We start from the raw sequence: 21,073 nt of genomic DNA on the forward strand, positions 1-21,073 counted from the left end.
ATTTCTGCTAAATTTTCTAGTATAATTTTTCCTTCTAAACTCTTCCCCAAAAATTAAGCCATATAATACATCTCCCGTCAGTGACACATATACAGTACAGTGTTGTAGTATGTTGAAGTAAATCATGTCAACTTTTATGGGAAAACTTAGCCCTCCACTTGAGGTGTTCACAATACTCAGGGTCTTCAGTGCTCAAAGTGCTAAATCTTTTATTGCTTAAATATCTTCTAAAAATATTCTTCTTTTCACATTAAAAATGGTACTTCTGGTTACACAGACTCCAAAGCTTTATAAAACTTGTTCGTAAATCGCCAAAATACAAGTGTTAGAAAATTGCCATTATTCAAACGCGATTTTGGGTGATTTTTATTTTTCCCGCTCGGTTCCTGGATACCCTTGGTATTGTGAATGCTCCAATTGACAAACCTTTAAACCTTCTTCAAAGTTTAATATTGTGACAAATTTGTTCACACCTAACTTATAAAACTTCAGAATATAGTCACAGTATGTCTAGATATTTTGGATGGACTTTTGGAGCGATACAGAAATTAAGTAATTTGACTAATACCTCTCACTGGCTTTAAAAAAGAGAGAGAGAGAGAGAGAGAGAGAGAGAGAGAGAGAGAGAGAGAGAGAGAGAGAGAGAGAGAGAGAGAGAGAGAGAGAGTGTGTGTGTGTGTGTGTGTGTGTTTTCAAGTCTAAATAAGTTACCTAATGAATTCAAACTGGTAATGCTTACTTGTATTACTGCGTCTTGCATTACTCATCGAGTTAAGAAAGCAGGGACTGTTTTACGGATGCCTCAGACGTGGCCGAGTACTTTTTCTTCCAAGGTATTTTGACATCTGAGGGAAACAATGGGAAAAATGAGTATAAATTCAAAGACAGAAATACAGCATTACAATTGGCAAAAAGATCTCAATGTCATAAACATATAACATTAATTAATGATCAGTTTCACGTGAGTATAAGCTGAAAATATATCATCATTACAAGATCAGCTCCATCCCTAGTTGGAAAAACAAAATGCTATAAACACATTATTATTATTATTATTATTACTTGCTAAGCTACAACCCTAGTTGGAAAAGCAGGATGCTATAAGCCCAAAGGCTCCTACAGGGAAAATTGCCCAGCGAGGAAAGGATATAAGGTAATAAACAAACTACATGAGAAATTTAAGAAAATTAATAACATTAAAATAAATCTTCCATATATTACCTATACAAACTTCAAAATGACAAGAGGAAGAGAAACAAGATAGAATAGTGTGCCCGAGTGTACCCTCAAGCAAGAGAACTCTAACCCAAGACAGTAGAAGACCATGGTACAGAGGCTATGACACTACCCAAGACTAGAGAACAATAGTTTGATTTTCTAGTATCCTTCTCCTAGAAGAGCTGCTTACCATAGCTCAAGAGTAGTTTGTTGCAAAGTATCAATAATGAACACCATACAAAACAAAACTATCCATGTGCTTAAAGACCCACTGCCAAACTTATTTTTGGAATTGTTAAGAATTGGTACAAAAAAAAAAAAGAGAAAAAGTAATAACTTCAGGTATTGGAAGGACTTAGTTACAAAAATTAACAAATCAAAATATGAGATTAAGTTAACCATTTAATGAGCTCCATACTCTGATATCAAAGAGCTTAGTATACCTAAAATGAATAAATCCCTGATTATTTACCCCAAAACATAAGATGTGCAACAGTTCAACCTGTCCGATTGTTTTGATTCAACTACTTTTACCTCAAACAATTTAACAGGAAACTTAAAACAAAAATATAATAAAGTCGTCATCATCATCATCATCATCTCCTCCTGCACCTATTGACGCAAAGGGTCTCTACTGGGAAAGGGAGGGGGCCAACAGCCTAAAGTATACCTCAAGGGGGGGGGGGGAAATGTGATACTCTAAGCCCTAAGGTCTTCACTGTATCCCCTGTATCATTCTTCCTTCTACTTTATATCTATTCTCTTGGATATTCCTCTCTTAGTTATCCTCCCAACTTTTCCAACACCAAATGCCTTGAATTTTCACCTCATTACAAGACAAACTTTTCGTACCAGTAATTATTACTTCTAATATTACTTGCTAAGCTAGAACCCTAGTTGGAAAAGCAGGATGCTATAAGCCCAGGGGCCCCAACAGGGAAAATAACCCAGTGAGGAAAGGAAACCAGGAAAAATAAACTATTTGAAGAACAATAACAATATTAAAATGAATATTTCCTATATAAACTATAAAAAATTTAACAAAACAAGAGGAAGAGAAATTAGATAGAATAAAGTGTCTGAATGTACCCTCAAGCAAGAGAACTCTAACCCAACAAAACAAATGTGATTGATTGATTTGAAGTTTTCTGGCATCCTGACATTGAAGGTCATTAACGTCAATATTGTATACAGTATTATAAATAGAGAATAAAAGAATATTCAGTTAAAACCACAGAAGCAAAGATGTCCTTATAAAATTTCATTAGCTTTCAGTAGACCTGCTCCTGAAATAAAAAAAATACTGCTAGTATATAGCACATCCTCCCCAAGATCTTGGCAAGGATGAACCTGTCAATCGCACCTCGAGCCTGAAACAGATACAGTATCTATTTCTTAAGGTGCTAAAAGTGGGGCATTCAGTCATCAAATGCCTCATAGTCAGGGTTATCAAACAGTCGTCGTAATATGGCTGGTGATGGCCAGTCGTCAGAAACTTGTGAAAGTCTAGAATTAGAACTTACCTTGAGAGTCTTCCTCTCAATTCCATGTTTAGTTTTGCCTTCAGACTATTTGAAACTTCCGTATCCTCTTTCTGAAGGCTGATATGACAAACATCTCTTGCCATTATTATATTCTTTTCTAAATTATTCTATATTTATCTATATCTAACTTTTTCTCGTTCATCTGATCTCCACATACCAAAAGTATTTGACTGCCCGAGCTAACAGCCAATGTGTGGTGGGGAAGCAAAATTAAAAATACTGAAAGCATAAAATGGCTTAATGGTAAAAAGCCTTTTAAACTACTGTACTTCTAAATAATTTCCTTTCTCTAAATTAACCCTGAATCATGCACATGAGCTAAACTATAAAGAAAATATTAATACAGTACTGTGCAACTTCAGTTTTTCTGAATTATTCATTTATCACAACAAACTGGTGCTAAGCCAGCAGTAGTCACTGCCACCTAAAACACATTACAGTATTTAAGAGATTATCTCTGACAATGACAAAAGTACTAGATAAAATTTACCTTCAATTTATCTGTTACTTTTTTTCCGTAAAGATATACATTCATAGTTTTTTATTTAAAACAATATTAAATAAACAAGGCCGATAAAAATTATTAACAAGAAACTTCCGTTATTCACTGCCTGATTGACTTACTTCGTTGGTTTTGTCCGTAAAGTTTTACATTTGTAGTTTTTTTTTTTTTTTATTTAAAACAATATTGCATAAACAAGGGAGTAACAATTCATTGACAAAAAATTTTCTGTTATTCACTGCTTGATTGACTTATAAAACGTTTCTCTGTCCCTCTTACGATATTGTTGAATATTTGTTAAGACCCTTAAAGATGTTTGTTCTGTAAATTGTGTTTGACCTAGATTTATTGCATTATTATTAATGATGATGATGATAAATAACCATTTTATCCACTAGCATTTATAGTTATGCTTTAATCATAACTTAAACATTTTAATACTTGTAGAATTTGTCATGTTGTCATAGTTTATATAATCTTAAAAATTAGGATGAATCTCTTAGAAAATTATCTTATTGGAATTTTGAAGAGAGGTTTTTATAATTGCTTTTTGAAAGGGTGTCTAAAGCATTTCTTGAAGAGGCATATACCATAGCTGGATCTGAGCCATTAAGACTAGCTACAAATTGTACATAACTTTACGCACTGCAAATTGTATGTAACGTTATGTACTGCAAATTGTACGTAACGTTACATACTGCAAATTGTACGTAACTTTACGTACTGCAAATTGTACGTAACGTTACATACTGCAAATTGTACGTAACTTTACGTACTGCAAATTGTACGTAACGTTACATACTGCAAATTGTAAGTAACGTTACAAACTGCAAATTGTACGTAACTTTACGAACTGCAAATTGTACGTAACGTTACGTACTGCAAATTTTATGTAACGTTACGTACTCCAAATTGTACGTAACGTTACATACTGCAAATTGTATGTAACGTTACGTACTGCAAATTGTACGTAACGTTACATACTGCAAATTGTACGTAACTTTACGTACTGCAAATTGTACGTAACGTTACATACTGCAAATTGTAAGTAACGTTACAAACTGCAAATTGTACGTAACTTTACGAACTGCAAATTGTACGTAACGTTACGTACTGCAAATTTTATGTAACGTTACGTACTCCAAATTGTACGTAACGTTACGTACTCCAAATTGTACGTAACGTTACGTACTGCAGATTGTATGTAACGTTACGTACTGCTAATTGTACGTAACGTTACGTACTGCAAATTGTATGTAGCGTTACGTACTGCAATTTGTACATAATGTAAATTGTACGTAACGTTACGTACTGCAAATTGTACGTAACGTTACATACTGCAAATTGTATTTAACGTTACATACTGCAAATTGTACATAACGTTACGTAATGCAAATTGTACATAATATTACGTACTGCAAATTGCATGTAACGTTACGTACTGCAGATTGTATGTAGCGTTACGTACTGCAGATTATATGTAGCGTTACGTACAATTTGCAGTACGCAACGTTACGTACTGTAATTTGTACGTAACGTTACGTACTGCAAATTGTATGTAACGTTACGTACTGCAAATTGTACGTAACGTTACATACTGCAAATTCTACGTGCATAACGTTACGTACTGTAAATTGTACGTACGGAACGTTACGTACTGCAAATTGTACGTACGGAACGTTACGTACTGCAAATTGTACGTGCGTAACGTTACGTACTGCAAATTGTACGTGCGTAACGTTACCTACTGCAAATTGTACGTACGGAACGTTACATACTGCAAATTGTACGCACGCAACGTTACGTACTGCAAATTGTACGTACGCAATGTTGCGTACTGCAAATTGTACGTACACACGTTGCGTACTGCAAATTGTATGTACGCAACGTTACGTACTGCAAATTGTACGTACGCAATGTTACGTACTGCAAATTGTACATAACATTACATACTGCAAATTGTACGTATGTAACATTACGTACAGTACAGTACTGCAAATTGTACGTACGTAACGTTACGTACTGCAAATTGTACATACGTAACGTTACGTACTGCAAATTATACGTACGTAACGTTACCTACTGGAAATTGTAAGTACGGAACGTTATGTACTGCAAATGATACGTAATGTTGTGTACTGCAAATTGTACGTAATGTTACGTACTGCAAATTTTACGTAACATTACGTACTGCTTGGTACGTAAACTTAATGGCATCTTCATTAAATTTTTCCCCCAAACTTCCTCCTGTCTGCTTTACTTCTACCATGCAAAGTTAATAAAAACCTCTTAAGCAAAACTAACTTTTTTTTTTTTTTGAGAAAAGAAATTACCTAACATTTTCTAACAAAAATCGAGGGATATTTCTGTGTAATTATTAAATCTTCACTCACAAATCTCATACTGCAATGTAGTTGAATTTCTCTCAGGGTTCATTGTTATTTTATTTTGAAAATATGATATTTTAATTATAAAATAAATTTTTGAATATACTTACCCGGTGAATATATAATAGCTGCAACTCTGTTGCTCGACAGACAAAAAACAGTAAAAACTCGCTAGCGATCGCTATACAGGTTGCGGGTGTGCCCACCAGCGCCAACTGTCGGCCAGATACCACTCTCTCGATGTAAACAAAGACTCAATTTCTTTTCATCCCACTGCGTCTCTATTGGGGAGGAAGGGAGGGTCGTTTAATTTATATATTCACCGGGTAAGTATATTCAAAAATTTATTTTATAATTAAAATATCATTTTTAAATATTTAACTTAGCCGGTGAATATATAATAGCTGATTCACACCCAGGGTGGTGGGTAGAGACCAGTTAAATATGTTTACATCGTATAAGCTAAGAGTTTTTTATTTTATTTTGACAGTTATCAATATAACAAAACCAAAATAAATAGGTACCTGGTAAGGAAGTCGACTTAGACGATTACTCTGCCTTGTAAGTACGTCTTCCTTACGGAGCCCCGCGATCCTCTTAGGATGCTGACAGACCCCCAGGAGCTGAAGTATCAAGGGCTGCAACCCATACAACAGGACCTCATCAAACCCCTAATCTGGGCGCTCTCAAGAAATGACTTTGACCACCCGCCAAATCAACCAGGATGCGAAAGGCTTCTTAGCCTTCCGGACAACCCATAAAAACATTAAAACATTTCAAGAGACAGATTAAAAGGATATGGAATTAGGGAATTGTAGTGGGTGAGCCCTCACCCACTACTGCACTCGCTGCTACGAATGGTCCCAGTGTGTAGCAGTTCTCGTAAAGAGACTGGACATCTTTTAAGTAACATGACGCGAACACTGACTTGCTTCTCCAATAGGTTGCGTCCATGATACTTTGCAGAGATCTATTTTGCTTAAAGGCCACGGAAGTTGCTACAGCTCTAACCTCGTGCGTCTTAACCTTAAGCAAAGATCGGTCTTCCTCACTCAAGTGTGAATGAGCTTCTCGTATTAACAATCTGATAAAACATGACAAAGCATTCTTTGACATAGGCAAGGATGGTTTCTTAACCGAACACCATAAGCTTCAGATTGGCCTCGTAAAGGTTTAGTACGAGCTAAGTAGAACTTAAGAGCTCTAACAGGGCATAAGACTCTTTCTAGTTCATTGCCTACGATCTCCGATAAGCTGGGAATATCGAAAGATTTAGGCCAAGGACGAGAAGGTAGCTCATTTTTGGCTAGAAAACCAAGTTGCAGAGAACAAGTGGCTTTTTCTGACGAAAATCCGATGTTCTTGCTGAAGGCATGAATCTCACTGACTCTTTTAGCTGAGGCTAAGCATACCAGGAAAAGAGTCTTAAGAGTGAGATCTTTCAGGGAGGCTGACTGTAAAGGCTCAAACCTGTCTGACATGAGGAATCTTAGGACCACGTCTAAATTCCACCCAGGAGTAGCCAAACGACGCTCCTTAGTGGTCTCGAAAGACTTAAGGAGGTCTTGCAGATCTTTATTGTTGGAAAGATCTAAGCCTCTATGCCGGAAGACCAATCCCAACATGCTTCTGTAGCCCTTGATAGTGGGAGCTGAAAGGGATCGTCCTTTTCTCAGGTATAAGAGAAAATCAGCTATTTGGGCTACAGAGGTACTGGTCGAGGATACAGACACTGACTTGCACCAGTCTCGGAAGACTTCCCACTTCGATTGGTAGACTCTAATGGTAGAAGCTCTCCTTGCTCTAGCAATCGCACTGGGTGCCTCCTTCGAAAAACCTCTAGCTCTCGAGAGTCTTTCGATAGTCTGAAGGCAGTCAGACGAAGAGCGTGGAGGCTTTGATGTACCTTCTTTACGTGTGGCTGACGTAGAAGGTCTACTCTTAGAGGAAGACTACTGGGAACGTCTACTAACCATCGAAGTACCTCGGTGAACCATTCTCTCGCGGGCCAGAGGGGAGCAACTAACGTCAACCTTGTCCCTTCGTGAGAGGCGAACTTCTGCAGTACCTTGTTGACAATCTTGAATGGTGGGAATGCGTAAAGATCCAGATGTGACCAATCTAGGAGGAAGGCATCTATATGTATTGCTGCTGGGTCCGGGACTGGAGAGCAATAGATTGGAAGCCTCTTGGTCAGCGAGGTTGCAAAGAGATCTATGGTGGGTTGACCCCAAGTCGCCCAAAGTCTCTTGCACACATCCTTGTGGAGGGTCCATTCGATTGGAATTACTTGACCTTTCCGACTGAGACAATCTGCTAGGACGTTCAAGTCGCCCTGGATGAACCTCGTTACTAGGGAGATGCCTCGATCTTTTGACCAGATGAGCAGGTCCCTTGCGACCTCGTACAAAGTCAGTGAGTTGGTACCTCCCTGTTTGTAAATGTACGCCAAGGCCGTGGTGTTGTCCGAGTTTACCTCCACCCCTTTGCCTCGAAGGAGATTCTCGAAGCTTATCAAGGCCAGATGAACCGCCAAAAGCTCCTTGCTGTTGATATGCATGCTCCTCTGACTCGAGTTCCACAGACCTGAGCATTCCCGACCGTCCAGCGTCGCGCCCCAACCCAAGTCCGATGCGTCCGAGAAGAGAACGTGGTTGGGTATCTGAACTGCCAGGGGAAGACCCTCTCGTAGGCTGATATTGTCCTTCCACCAAGTCAGACAAGACTTTATCTTTCCGGAAATCGGGATCGAGACCGCCTCTAGCGTCTTGTCCTTTTTCCAGTGAAAAGCCAGATGGAATTGAAGAGGACGGAGGTGTAGCCTTCCTAGCGAGACAAATTGCTCCAGGGATGACAGCGTCCCTACCAGACTCATCCACAGCCTGACTGAGCAGCGTTCTTTCTTCAGCATCTTCTGGATGAAGAGCAGGGCTTGATCTATTCTGGGGGCCGACGGAAAAGCCCGAAAAACTTGACTGTGAATCTCCATCCCTAAATACAGAATAGTTTGGGATGGGACCAGCTGTGACTTTTCCAAATTGACTAGGAGTCCCAATTCCTTGGCCAGATCTAGAGTCCAATTGAGATCCTTCAGACAGCGATGACTGGAAGAGGCTCTGAGAAGCCAGTCGTCCAAGTACAGGGAGGCTCTGATCTCCGATAGCTCGAAACTGGTACCCCACATTCCTGTAAACAAACCTCAGAAACGGTTGGGAATCCGGGTGTATAGGAATGTGGAAGTATGCCTCCTGAAGGTCGAGAGAGACCATCCAGTCGCCTTCCATAAATGCTGTCAAGACAGCCTGGTAGACTTCATCGTGAAGTTTGTCTTGACAATGAACACATTGAGCGCACTTGCCTCTTACGTACTCCTGCAGTGAACATGGCTGCCAAATCATGGAGCCATCCCTGAGGGACTTGTCCCTGCAGAGAACGTGGCTGTCAGATCATTGGAGCCATCCCTGAAAGCCTTGTTTATGCATGACATAATTGTACAGCAAAACTTCAAAGGCTCGAAAACAGCTGTGAAGTTGACCTGTAAAATCTTGGAGCGTCTCCTGGCCAGGCGCCAGGGAGAGTCTACGAGATTTGAGAAGTCTATCTGGGCAGAGGCAGGAACTCCCAAGCCGAGAACTTCTCTCGTGTTATATCAGACTCTCGCTCTATAAGCCAGTTTAAAAGAAGGGAAAGCAAAGGCTGTATCCCCCAAACTCCTCCTGGTGATAAACCAGTCGCCTAGCAAACGTAAAGCTCTCTAGGAGAGCGAGAGAGCACTAGCTTATAAAACAACGGCTTCGAAGTAGCTAGGCCTAGTGTAAGCTCTGACGTTTAGGCGAACAAGGAGCAGCAGTTACAAAAAGATCCGGACAAAGATCCTTAAAAATCAGCATGATTTATTTAAAGTCCATAGAGGGCTAAGCAGCTTTAGGCTCCTCTCCGTCTGACAGAGTCCTCAAGGGAATATCAGTAGGAGGGGAACAGCAACTTCCTCATCTAAAGGAACCTTGTCCAATAACAGCTGAGTCTCAAGCAAGGGAGAGACCTACCGTGGTGGCAATGCTTTACAAGTAGAGTCCACACGCACTGGTGCATTAGTAGCGGACCAGGACGCAACGTCATGTAACTGCTTGACAGTCTGTGAACTGTCAACAACAACAGGTGCGAGAGACCAGGACGCAACGTCATGTAACTGCTTGACAGTCTGTGAACTGTCAACAACAACAGGTGCGTGAGGACGCACAGCGTCCACTCGAGACTGCTTTGACCGCCTAGACTGAGCAGTCAAAACAACTCTAGAATGCGGAGGTTGACGCACAGCGTCAAAACAAGTCAACTCCGATTGTTAGCGAACGTCCTGAACGTCAACAGGAGCATCAGCAAGTGGCCTAACGTCCAAATGTGGCTGAAAATCCACACAAGACCGCATCGAGTGTGGTTCTAAACAACCTGACTGACGTGACTTAGCTACGCCAACGTCAACAGGACGCACAAAGGAACGTTAGGTTGGCTGAAAGCCAGGATCTCGATGAGATAAACGGCTAGGCTCAACGGACTAATCGGCAGAATAGTCTTCCATAAGGGAGGCAAGCTTATTCTGCATGTCTTGCCGTACAACCCATTTAGGAACAACGGAAATGGTTGCGGTAAGAGACGAGGGTAACGTCTGTGACCGCAACACTTTGCCAACAAAAAGACTCTCGGAGTCTGTGTTACGCTTTTGTTAGGCGGCGAGCAGTTATCCGATGACTGCATAGGGTCAGAGCTGTCCTAATGGCTGCAACCAGGACGCTGGACCTGTCCTGAAAGGACTGACTTTCGCTTAAGGGCCTCGAAACCTTGTTTCAGGTTTCTTATGCGAAAAGCCTTCGGATGACGAGGAGAAAATTGTCTCTCTCGCCTTATGGTAGGGGAGATCTTGGTAAGATACACCCGATACCATAGAGGGAAACGTCTGTTCGCTGATCAAGGCCTCTCGAACCCATAAGTCGTACGACATTACTTCTCCCCTGGGCTTGGGAGCTTGCAAGAGGTCCCGGACTAGGTGAACGACAGGCACGAACAGACGAACCCTCGGACGCAACACTGTAACACTTTGCGCAATATCACTTTATCACTACGATTTTCTGTTTTGCACTTATTTCACCGAAATCGAAACTTTTACTGATTTCTACCTGAAGCACGCAATTCTACCCTCATCAAAAGGTAGTAAATGCGAAATCAGTCGTATAATGCCAGCACATTAATACCAGCAAAAAAAAAACAGTAAACAACTTTTAAGATAAAAAATTCAGTGGTTGGGGAAGAGAATAAACACTAGTTCATTCAAAACTACGTTTTCAATCTCTCACCGTACATTGCCTGGGGACGAGAATAAAACTAAAAAGGTTTTATCCTTTCTCCCCGTACAGAGACTAGGGACGAGAGTAACTCGAGAACAACGTTACCCGCTTGAACGGAACGTTTTCTCTCCTCTCTCTCCCTCCGTCTCTATCTCTCTCTCTCTCTCTCTCTTGATTTCGCACCTAAGAGAAGAGCCCACTTACGTTTCGTCAAAAAAACATGTTATTTGACCAAAGGAAAAAACTGAAAGGTTTTTCAATTAAAAAGTTCCTTTAAAATAGAATTTAAAACATTTAAGCTTTGAAAGAAGAATGAACAAAACGTCAGAATCGATTTACTCTTTCTGCAAAGTGAAACCGTGATACTCTCTCTCTCTATCGTAACGATAGAGCGCAAACTGCGTAGCATAAATAAACTAAACGTTAGTTCATCTTTGAAAACAGTACGAAGACTATTCAAAGAAAATCTTTCATAAAATATTTATTAAAAATATTCATTTAAAAAGTTTTAAATCATTAGCTCTTTAAAAGCTATTTACGATTGAAAGGGCTCAACGTTGTTTAACTTCGGTTTCCAAGTTAGGACCGCCTACTCTCAGGAAAGGTCGCATATAAACAAAACATTAAAATTTATTTTTTATGTTTATTATAAATGGAAAGCTAATCGAAGAGGCCTAATAAAGGCGGTGAGATATAAAATATATAGAGGAAAATCTATAATTAATTTATTATTATTATTATTATTATTACTTACTAAGCTACAACCCTAGTTGGAAAAGCAGTATGCTATAAGCCCAGGGGCTCCAACAGAGAAAATAGCTCAGTGCGGAAAGGAAAAAAGGAAAATAAAATATTCTAAGAAGAGTAACAACAATAAATATCTCCTATATAAACTAGAAAAACTTTAACAAAACAAGAGGAAGAGAAATAAGATAGGAGAGTGTGCTCGAGTGTACCCTCAAGCAAGAGAACTCTAACCCTAGACGGTGAAAGGCCATGGTACAGAGGCTATGGCACTACCCAAGACTAGAGAACAGTGGTTTGATTTTGGAGTGTCCTTCTCCTAGAAGAGCTGCTTACCATAGCTAAAGAGTCTCTTCTACCCTTACCAAGAGGAAAGTGGCACTGAACAATTACAGTGCAGTAACCCCTTGGGTGATGAAGAATTGTTTGGTAATCTGTGTTGTCAGGTGTATGAGGATAGAGGAGAATATGTAAAGAATATGCCAGACTATTCAGAGTGTATGTAGGCAAAGGGAAAATGAACCGTAACCAGAGAGAAGGATCCAATGTAGTACTGTCTGGCCAGTCAAAAGACCCCATTACTCTCTAGCGGTAGTATCTCAAAGCCTAAACACACTTCCGTCTAAGGGAAGGGTCGGCCATTTAAAAGTCAAAGAAAGTCCATACTCTCTTTGTCACCAAAAATTAAATCTATCCAAAACGAGTTCAAGATTTAAGATGAAGATGAAACACCTGCACTGCGAAAGCTAAAACCAAAATGAAGTACTTCACCAAATATGTTGAGAAAACTCCAGGTTCTACAGCGAGTAAAAGTACGTCTTGTCGACACGTCGACAGAGAAGAAATTGAGTCTTTGTTTACATCGAGAGAGTGGTATCTGGCCGACAGTTGGCGCTAGTGGGCACACCCGCAACCTGTATAGCGATCGCTAGCGAGTTTTTACTGTTTTTTGTCTGTCGAGCAACAGAGTTGCAGCTATTATATATTCACCGGCTAAGTTAAATATTTAAAAATCTTCATTATTCACTTTCAAGACTACTACTTCTTCGACTAAAGCTTTTCCCGCCATACAGGGTCGCTATTAATTGAAAGCCGTTTCCAATTTCTTCTATCTCCGATGTCCTCGACTGTGAGATCTTTCTCCTACATATCTGCTGTTACACACTCCATCCACCTTCTCTTTGGTCTCTCCTTCCTCTTCCTACCTATGACATTCATCTCCTACAACCTCCTTCCAACATACTCCTGGTCTCTCCTCATTACGTGCCCTAACAAGTGGTCTCTCTTTTCTTGGATTAAAAAAAAAAAAAAAAACATGACTTCTTGAAGACTTGAATTTCATTATACCGGTATTCTTCAACTGCCATAAATTTTTAATCTATGCTGAAACAACTGATGGAGACATTTTCATCTTTGGTACAGATGTTATCTATCTAATCAGCAATCAATGTACCTATTTCAATATAAAATTAACCCAATATACTATCAAATTATGTGACTGATATACAATTAATTTAGGTCTTTTTCAGAATTAATGCAGGTAAAAGGCTATAGGTGACAATTTGAAATGAAATAAGAATTTTCTGTAGAGGAATTTTACATAGAGAATAACTTTGTCTAGTAAATACTGTAAGCAGATTTAGCAGAAATTTAAAACCATTTTCTTATGGCCCATAATTCCCCCCCACACAGGTCGGGTACAACTCCCACACCCTTGGAACCGGAGGCGCAGGAGGGGGAAGACTCGGCAGCGAGGCTCTCGAGCGACTCTACCAATCCAAATACCTGTCTAGGATGCCTCATATGAGAGAGAAGCGTTTCCAGTGTCCCCGCTGCCCTTCGACATTTTCCGAGAAGTTCAACCTGAAGGCCCATGAAAAACTACACACAGGAGAGAAGCCCTTTGCATGCGGCGAGTGCGATTACCGCGGGGCACGCAAGCACTACTTAGATAGTCATATGGCTCACAAGCATAAAAAAGTTTAACGGAGATTTTTAGTGCATAGGGCTATTTCGACAAATAGTGTTCTCAAATTTAGTTTTACGTAGACTTATTTGTTGTATAATGGACAGTGCTGGAGAGAACAAGCAAGCTATAATTCTGATAGCATCAATTTAGATGGATTGGTACTTTGTACGCGTAATATTTTGTTTAAATGTACGTACTCATATCTAAATTTGTCTAAATTTATGAAACCCATCTTAGAATTTCAAGAATAAATATATTCAAAGGAATTTTAAAAGCTTTAAAGGTAACATTTTCTCTTTTTTAATATATTAATACCCCTTAAAATCAAAGCCTGTAGTTGTTAGAAGTTGAGTTTCTAAATCAAATTGCCTTTTATTGTAGAAAGGAAAATCCTACAGGTCCAAAATAATCCGGAATAACCATCAATAAGTAATCTAAAATGACATACATCTTTACCATCTTGTTTACTTGAATTATTCTATGTTCTAGTTAATTCATTACCATCAGTAAATACTGTCTTAAAGGTATACCATCCATCACAGACCCCTATTTATTCTTCAACTTCTTTCGATCCAGTTTTCGGAAGGTTATACATGTACTGCCTATACTACACAACAAATTATTTATAATAAATAACTGAATTAAACTCAAGCCGATTTTTTAGTCTCCTTGATAGCATGAAAACTTTGAAAATTAAAACACAAAAGACATGATATACTGAAGTAGACTCTATCTGAGTTATTTCATGCCAATGTTGTATTTACAGCTAATGACATTTAACTGGACATAACTGAGTAAAACAATATTATCTTCATTTTCCAACACAGCATAAAGGATACACTAACCCACTAGGATGTTGAAAATTTTTATTTTTCTAGAGCTGGGAGGATTTTTTAGTTTTTTATATTTAATTTTTTTTATTGTACAGAAGATTAAAGATAAAATGACTGCATATAATTTATCATGGAATTCATCTCTTCAATCCTATAATAATAGCTTCCAAATTGGATACTTTTGGAAAAAGTACATGTGAAAACAACAATATCTTTTGCTTATAAGTTTCCTTGCATCTTCTCTCTCGTAGCAATATTCAAAAGAACTTTAGCTTAACTAAGACAATAAATAAGAGGGGTAATGAATATGCGGATATGTCTGTTACCTAGCATCAGTGAATTTGAAGGGCCGACTATAATCAAAGATACCGTCTAAACAATAACTAAAAATTTGCAAAAAGATGCAAGTAAACTCGAACATTTTCCAACAATATTTCTTTGGAAACTCAAACCTTTATCAATTATATTTCTTTGGAAGTTGAAATTAACTTCTTTTTATTTATTTTTTGCAAAATGAAGTTTACAGTTCAGTAATTTGAAGATTCTGAAGGAAAGCCAAAGGAAAATTAATCTGAATTATAATCGTGACAAAGGCAATTATATTTTGTAACACACGCAATTAGATAACCTCAAGAATCAGGGCCATTTCCTAATACTGTTCACTTACATGAAACAAGGGAATAGAGGTACTCTTTCTTTATAGCTCTTAGATCAACATCATGCTTGCAAAGATACAATGGGACCAGAAATTTGAACTCCTATAAAATTACATAGTATTGCTCCCATACCCTGGGATGAAGTAACAATCTAAAATGATCATGAATAAACCTACCAGTGAGTTAGAAAAGCATGTTAGGTTTAGTTTCGTATAGAGAAATCCTTATTCACAAAAACAAACCAATGTGTTAACAAAGGATTATAACCCAGTAAGTTGATTGAACATCAAGACTAAAGTATCCTAACCAGTAGTCTATAAGCAACTTTTTATATCTATCAGATATACAAACTAAAAAGGGAATTACTGTATACCTAAAGTTTGGAAGGAATTTGTATTTTATCTTAGCTATACAAACAGTAATTTAAAATAGGGGATGTGTCTTTAGGGGAGCTGGACAGCCGTTAAATTCGTTAAATGAAGTAGTTAACGACAAGTGGTTAGTGTGGCTAGTTGACTTGGACCCTAACCTAATGGAGGCTTTTGACTTTTGGCCTTCAGCTTAGGACTGAGAGGGATGGTTGAGATGGAAAGTTTAACTTTAAAGAATTCGGGTTTGTATTGCTAGAAAATATGCTAATTACTTTTAAAATTTATTTGTTTCTCCAAGTAAACAAACCATTCATCCTTTAAAATAATAAGACTCACCAATTGGTGGGTTAGCCGTCACCCAACAACTAATCTGGTTGGTTCTCTTTCTTAGCTGGAAGTGTCGATCTCCCTGGTCCAGGAGCGAAGCAAAAGGAGATGAATTCAGCATCCTTCTATCTGTCTGTCATTGGGAAGAATAGGCTGATAGGGCCTAGCCTGTCCAAGAATTTTTCTCGGTCAAAGGAGGGATACCATCACCTGAAGGTGGTATCAGTGAAATTATATACCTGGAGTTTAATGATCAACAGGTTGGTTTATATTTCAAAACTATCTCCTTTACATAAGGAGGAGGGGGGATACTTCTCTAGATCCTAAGGAATGGGGTTCGGAAGTGTAATTTACCAGCATCGAGTCAGATCCACCCAGTAATGCTTCGACCGCTTCGTCCCTCTAAGAGGAACTAGACGTATCCCCTGCGAGTGGACCCAAGCTGCTACCTAGGTGAACACTGACGCACGGGTGCACGAAAAATATTCATCCTTCAGGTTCACTGAAAGCATGAAGTCTTCCTCTCTCATGGAACTTAGCTCAGAATGTACGGCTTCCATCCTGAATTTCATTTGACATACAAATTCGTTAGGTGGAGGTGGGTTAATGACCAGCCTCCAGCCACCAGTTGACTTTTCTGCCAAAAAGAGTCAACTGTAGAAGCCTGGAGGCTCATCTCGAATGACCTCTAGCGTGTTCTTTTCCATAATCCCTTGAACCTCTGTCAGCAAAGCCAGGGTTTTTGGTGAGGTTTGAGGATCAAATGAAAACTCTATCAGTCAGATGGGGCAGGAGCTGACAATATTGAAAGGTTCAGCCCAGAGTCTCCGCCAGGTTGTCTAATGGCACGAAAAGGATTCCCCTACTCTCAGCAGCTAGAGAGGGGAAATGCTGGCAACGGCATTTTCCAACCCTCCCGTGTTCCCCTGCCCTCCTTCCTTAAGGACCAGGTTGGGTGGCTAAATAGGGCTGTGCATTCACATGCTCCTTTTGGGAAGAAGTTTCCGGCAGTCCTGATCAGGACCTAGCCACTATGTGCTGGATCAGGGAGTCCTACAAACCAGTTTTCCACTTTTCCATCACTGCCTAAATGTGACTTCCTGAAAGGAGACGTGACCGCCCACACTGATGAGTTCCAAAGTGACAGAACTAGGGCCAACTTGTTTAGAGAATTGGAAGACCTAGGTATCACTCCTGTTCAAAACTCAGTTGGTCAACTGGTTTGCTAAATAGTGTGCCATGAAGTTCACAGGTTTCCCACATGACAGCAAGAGACTTGTACTTTTCCAAAGACTGCTGAACTAATAACCCAGTTGACTTGGCAAAGTACGTCACTGCACCGAACCAATGGTTAGGCCAAGAGATCACTTGGAGGGTGGTCATGGTTACCGATTTCATGGCTGCAGACTCCAAGGCCAAGAAGGCCGTGCCTTCTGCCTTTACTTTCGCCGGGGAATGAGCACATCAACATTTTAACCCGAATGTGAGGACGCAGAAGGCTCCGGTGTATAAAAACTTCTCTTCCTAGAGTGGGGATGATGCAAGATTTTGTTTGAATGGAAGCAAGAAGATATACAGATCTCATCCATGGCCAAACTAGCCAGATTTGACTAAGCCAGCTCCAGGGATGGCTTGCTCCCTTCAGGGGTAATGAAGTGCAGATCAATGACCAAGGTTTTTAGCTAGAAGAGCAACAGTGTTGTTTGCCACCTTAACTTTTCAATATACAGAGGTGTAAGAAGCCCCACTTCATTCCAGAATATACCTCATAGGCTTACGAATCCATTCCAAAATATACCTCATAGGCTTACAAATCCATTCCAAAATATACCTCATAGGCTTACAAATCCATTCCAGAATATACCTCATAGGCTTACAAATCCATTCCAGAATATACCTCATAGGCTTACAAATCCATTCCAGAATATACCTCATAGGCTTACAAATCCATTCCAAAATATACCTCATAGGCTTACAAATTCATTCCAGAACATACCTCATTGGCTTACGAATCCAGAGTTATATTGTACGAGTCACAGGATGCCATTCATGTGCTCCATGTTGACATAGCAGTCAAGTGGTCTGCATAATCATGCAGTGTGTAGTCAGCACAAAATGAATCTCTCTGCTGGTAGACAACATTTTTAGGGCTTCCTGGGTATGAGACCTTGTGCACATGGGTGGTGGGAGGCTGTGTGTTAGCTGTTTGAATACTAGCTCATCTGGCATTTCTCAAATAAGGCATGCTGGTTCTGCTCTTTCTGCTCATAGGAAGGAGATTAAAGAAGAATTTTAAACCTGCTGAACTCAAAATGCACAGCACTAGCTGATGCACTCTGTTGGATGAGATAACGGAAGAAGATTCAGGTTATTGTAACTTCAAACAGAGCTGCAACCCTAGTTGGAGAAGAACAATGCTACATGACCATGGGCACCAATGCCTTAGCACCGTTACTGAGGTGCTACCAGGCCCCTAAATTGTTAATCACACACACAGTAAATATAAGCACAAGCTTTCTCCCCTCTACAGTTACAAGACAAATGGAGTGCTTTTTCATTTACACGTCATAAAACTTCAACACTGCTTGCCTGGAGCACCAATAAACCTACAGATTTAATGCAGCAATAATTCTTTAATACTAACAAAAATACAAAGTAGCAAAGGTTTAAACCGAGTTTAAAGGTCGCTTATGAATGGCAAAGGCAAGGGACAGTGACATTGCCCTAGCTAACAGGACAATACCCGAGAGACTGACCATATATACATATGATCAGCACCCATGCCACCTCTCCACCCAAGCTATGATCAGGGAGAGCAAGGCAATAGCTGCTGATGACTCAGTAGGTAGACCTTTAGGATCTCCCAAACTCTCCATCCTTAGCTCACTAGGATGATGATGTTGCAGACACTACAAAAACCTATCAAGTTTGAGCGGGAATCGATCTCCCATCCAGCGATCGCCAGGCAGGGAGGTTTCCAATAGGAATGTCGAATTAACCTGGGCAAGAATCAGACAACATTGCCACACACAGTATCAAAAGGCCTATGAAGACAAAATAGGTGATATCAAGCAAAATTATACACTATAACAAACTTAACAGCTAGAAACCTGGCTTAGGTAACCTGATAAACCCTAAGTTAAAGGTTCTGATGAAAACGAAAATGCCATGCAGATATGGGCAGTATGTCAAGGTGTTCAATGCTGGCAAGAAAAATGACAACAGGTGTAGAAAAGGAAAGATCACTAGCTTATGTAAATTACTCAATCATGTGAAATATGTACAAAGTACTGTAGTAACACCGAAAGAAGGTAAAGTAGAAACCGAAATGTACATTATGATACATTTTTTCATTACTTTAATAACTTACAATGCCTTTTTTATTATCTTTATATATTTAAGATTTTAAAAGCCCAAAAAGACTTTTAACAAAATATAGGTGAAATATGAAAAATACAAAACATAGAGTAACTATAAAATACAATATCTGCATCAGAAATCAGCATTATAAATTTACATGTAATAAATTCATAAATCTGCAATGGATCGCGATATGGCGAGCAATTACCGAACTTGCGTGTTCAGACAAGGGGGAAAAGAGATGACCACTTCTGGAGATTACTGCTTCTTCAAAATGTTATTTTTATTAGTAAAATAAATTTTTGAATATACTTACCCGATAATCATGTAGCTGTCAACTCCGTTGCCCGACAGAATTCTATGGAGGGATACGCCAGCTATCACAATACTAGAAGGGGGTGTACTTACCAGCGCCACCTGTGGCCAGGTACTCAAGTACTTCTTGTTGACACCTCCTCAATTATTCCTCGGTCCACTGGTTCTCTATGGGGAGGAAGGGAGGGTCGATTAAATCATGATTATCGGGTAAGTATATTCAAAAATTTATTTTACTAATAAAAATAACATTTTTCAATATTAAACTTACCCGATAATCATGTAGCTGATTCACACCCAGGGGGGTGGGTGAAAACCAGTGTACAAGATTAAAGGATAGCTAAGTATCCCGTATTTCATATAATCAGTTATCCACAATAACAATGAAATAATAAGTACCTGGTAAGGAAGTCGACTTGAACCGTTACTCTGCCTTTAATAAGATCGTCTTCCTTACTGAGCGCAGCGTTCCTCTTGGGAGGCTGAATCAACTCAAAGGTGCTAAAGTATACAGGGCTGCAACCCATACTAAAGGACCTCATCACAACCTTTAACCTCGGCGCTTCTCAAGAAAGAATTGACCACCCGCCAAATCAACAAGGATGTGGAAGGCTTCTTAGCCAACCGTACAACCCATAAAAAGTATTCAAGAGAAAGGTTAAAAGGTTATGGGATTATGGGAATGTAGTGGCTGAGCCCTCGCCTACTACTGCATTCGTTGCTACGAATGGTCCCAGGGTGTAGCAGTACTCGTAAAGAGACTGGACATCTTTGAGATAGAATGATGCGAACACTGACTTGCTTCTCCAATAGGTTGCATCCATAACACTCTGCAGAGAATGGCTCTGTTTGAAGGCCACTGAAGTAGCCACAGCTCCCACTTCATGTGTCCTTACCTTCAGCAAAGCAAGGTCTTCTTCCTTCAGATGAGAATGTGTTTCTCTAATCAGAAGCCTGAATAGTAAGAAACTGAGTTCTTAGAACTTGGAAAAGAAGGTTTCTTGATAGCACACTATAAGGCTTCTGATTGTCCTTGTAAAGGTTAAGACCTTTTTAGATAGTACCTAAGAGCTCTAACTGGGCAAAGTACTCTCTTCAGACCATTCCCCACCAAGTTGGACAGGCTTGGGATCTCGAACGACTTAGGCCAAGGACGTGAAGGAAGCTCGTTTAGCAAAAACCGAGCTGCAAGGAACATGTAGCCGTTTCAGATGTGAAAACAATGATCCTGCTGAAGGCGTGGATCTCACTTACTCTTTTAGCTGTTGTCAAGCACACGAGGAAAAGAGTTTTTAATGTGAGGTCCTAAAAAGAGGCTGATTGGAGAGGTTCAAATCTTGATGACATAAGGAACCTTAGGACCACGTCTAGATTCCAGCCTGGAGTGGACAACCGACGTTCCTTTGAGGTCTCAAAAGACCTAGGGAGGTCCTGTAGATCTTTGTTGGTGGAAAGATCCAAGCCTCTGTGGCGGAAAACCGCTGCCAACATACTTCTGTAACCCTTGA

General features: G+C 39.7%; 1 protein-coding gene and 1 long non-coding RNA gene across 5 annotated transcripts in view; one reads left to right on the forward strand and one right to left on the reverse strand.

The window, feature by feature from the left end:
* Positions 1 to 21,073, forward strand: part of LOC137624289 (zinc finger and BTB domain-containing protein 7C-like) — a 175,020-nt gene that overhangs the window by 146,344 nt on the left and 7,603 nt on the right. Inside the window, exon 6 of one of the 2 annotated variants that reach the window (XM_068354855.1) lies at positions 13,427 to 14,261. The exons of the other annotated variant lie outside the window; for it this stretch is intronic. Coding sequence (XP_068210956.1) covers positions 13,427 to 13,720 — 294 coding nt within the window. The 3' untranslated portion in view covers positions 13,721 to 14,261. Of the gene's footprint in view, positions 1 to 13,426; positions 14,262 to 21,073 lie in introns of those variants that run through there. 2 annotated transcript variants of the gene reach the window in all.
* LOC137624291 (uncharacterized) overlaps positions 1 to 21,073 on the reverse strand; it is a 195,575-nt gene that overhangs the window by 104,657 nt on the left and 69,845 nt on the right. For all 3 annotated transcript variants that reach the window (XR_011040707.1, XR_011040706.1, XR_011040708.1), the window contains exon 2: positions 740 to 845. This is a non-coding gene — a long non-coding RNA (uncharacterized lncRNA). The remainder of the gene's footprint in view (positions 1 to 739; positions 846 to 21,073) is intronic.

Source organism: Palaemon carinicauda, chromosome 31 (genome assembly GCF_036898095.1).
Source record: "Palaemon carinicauda isolate YSFRI2023 chromosome 31, ASM3689809v2, whole genome shotgun sequence".
In the NCBI taxonomy this organism is placed as follows: Eukaryota; Metazoa; Arthropoda; class Malacostraca; order Decapoda; family Palaemonidae; genus Palaemon; species Palaemon carinicauda.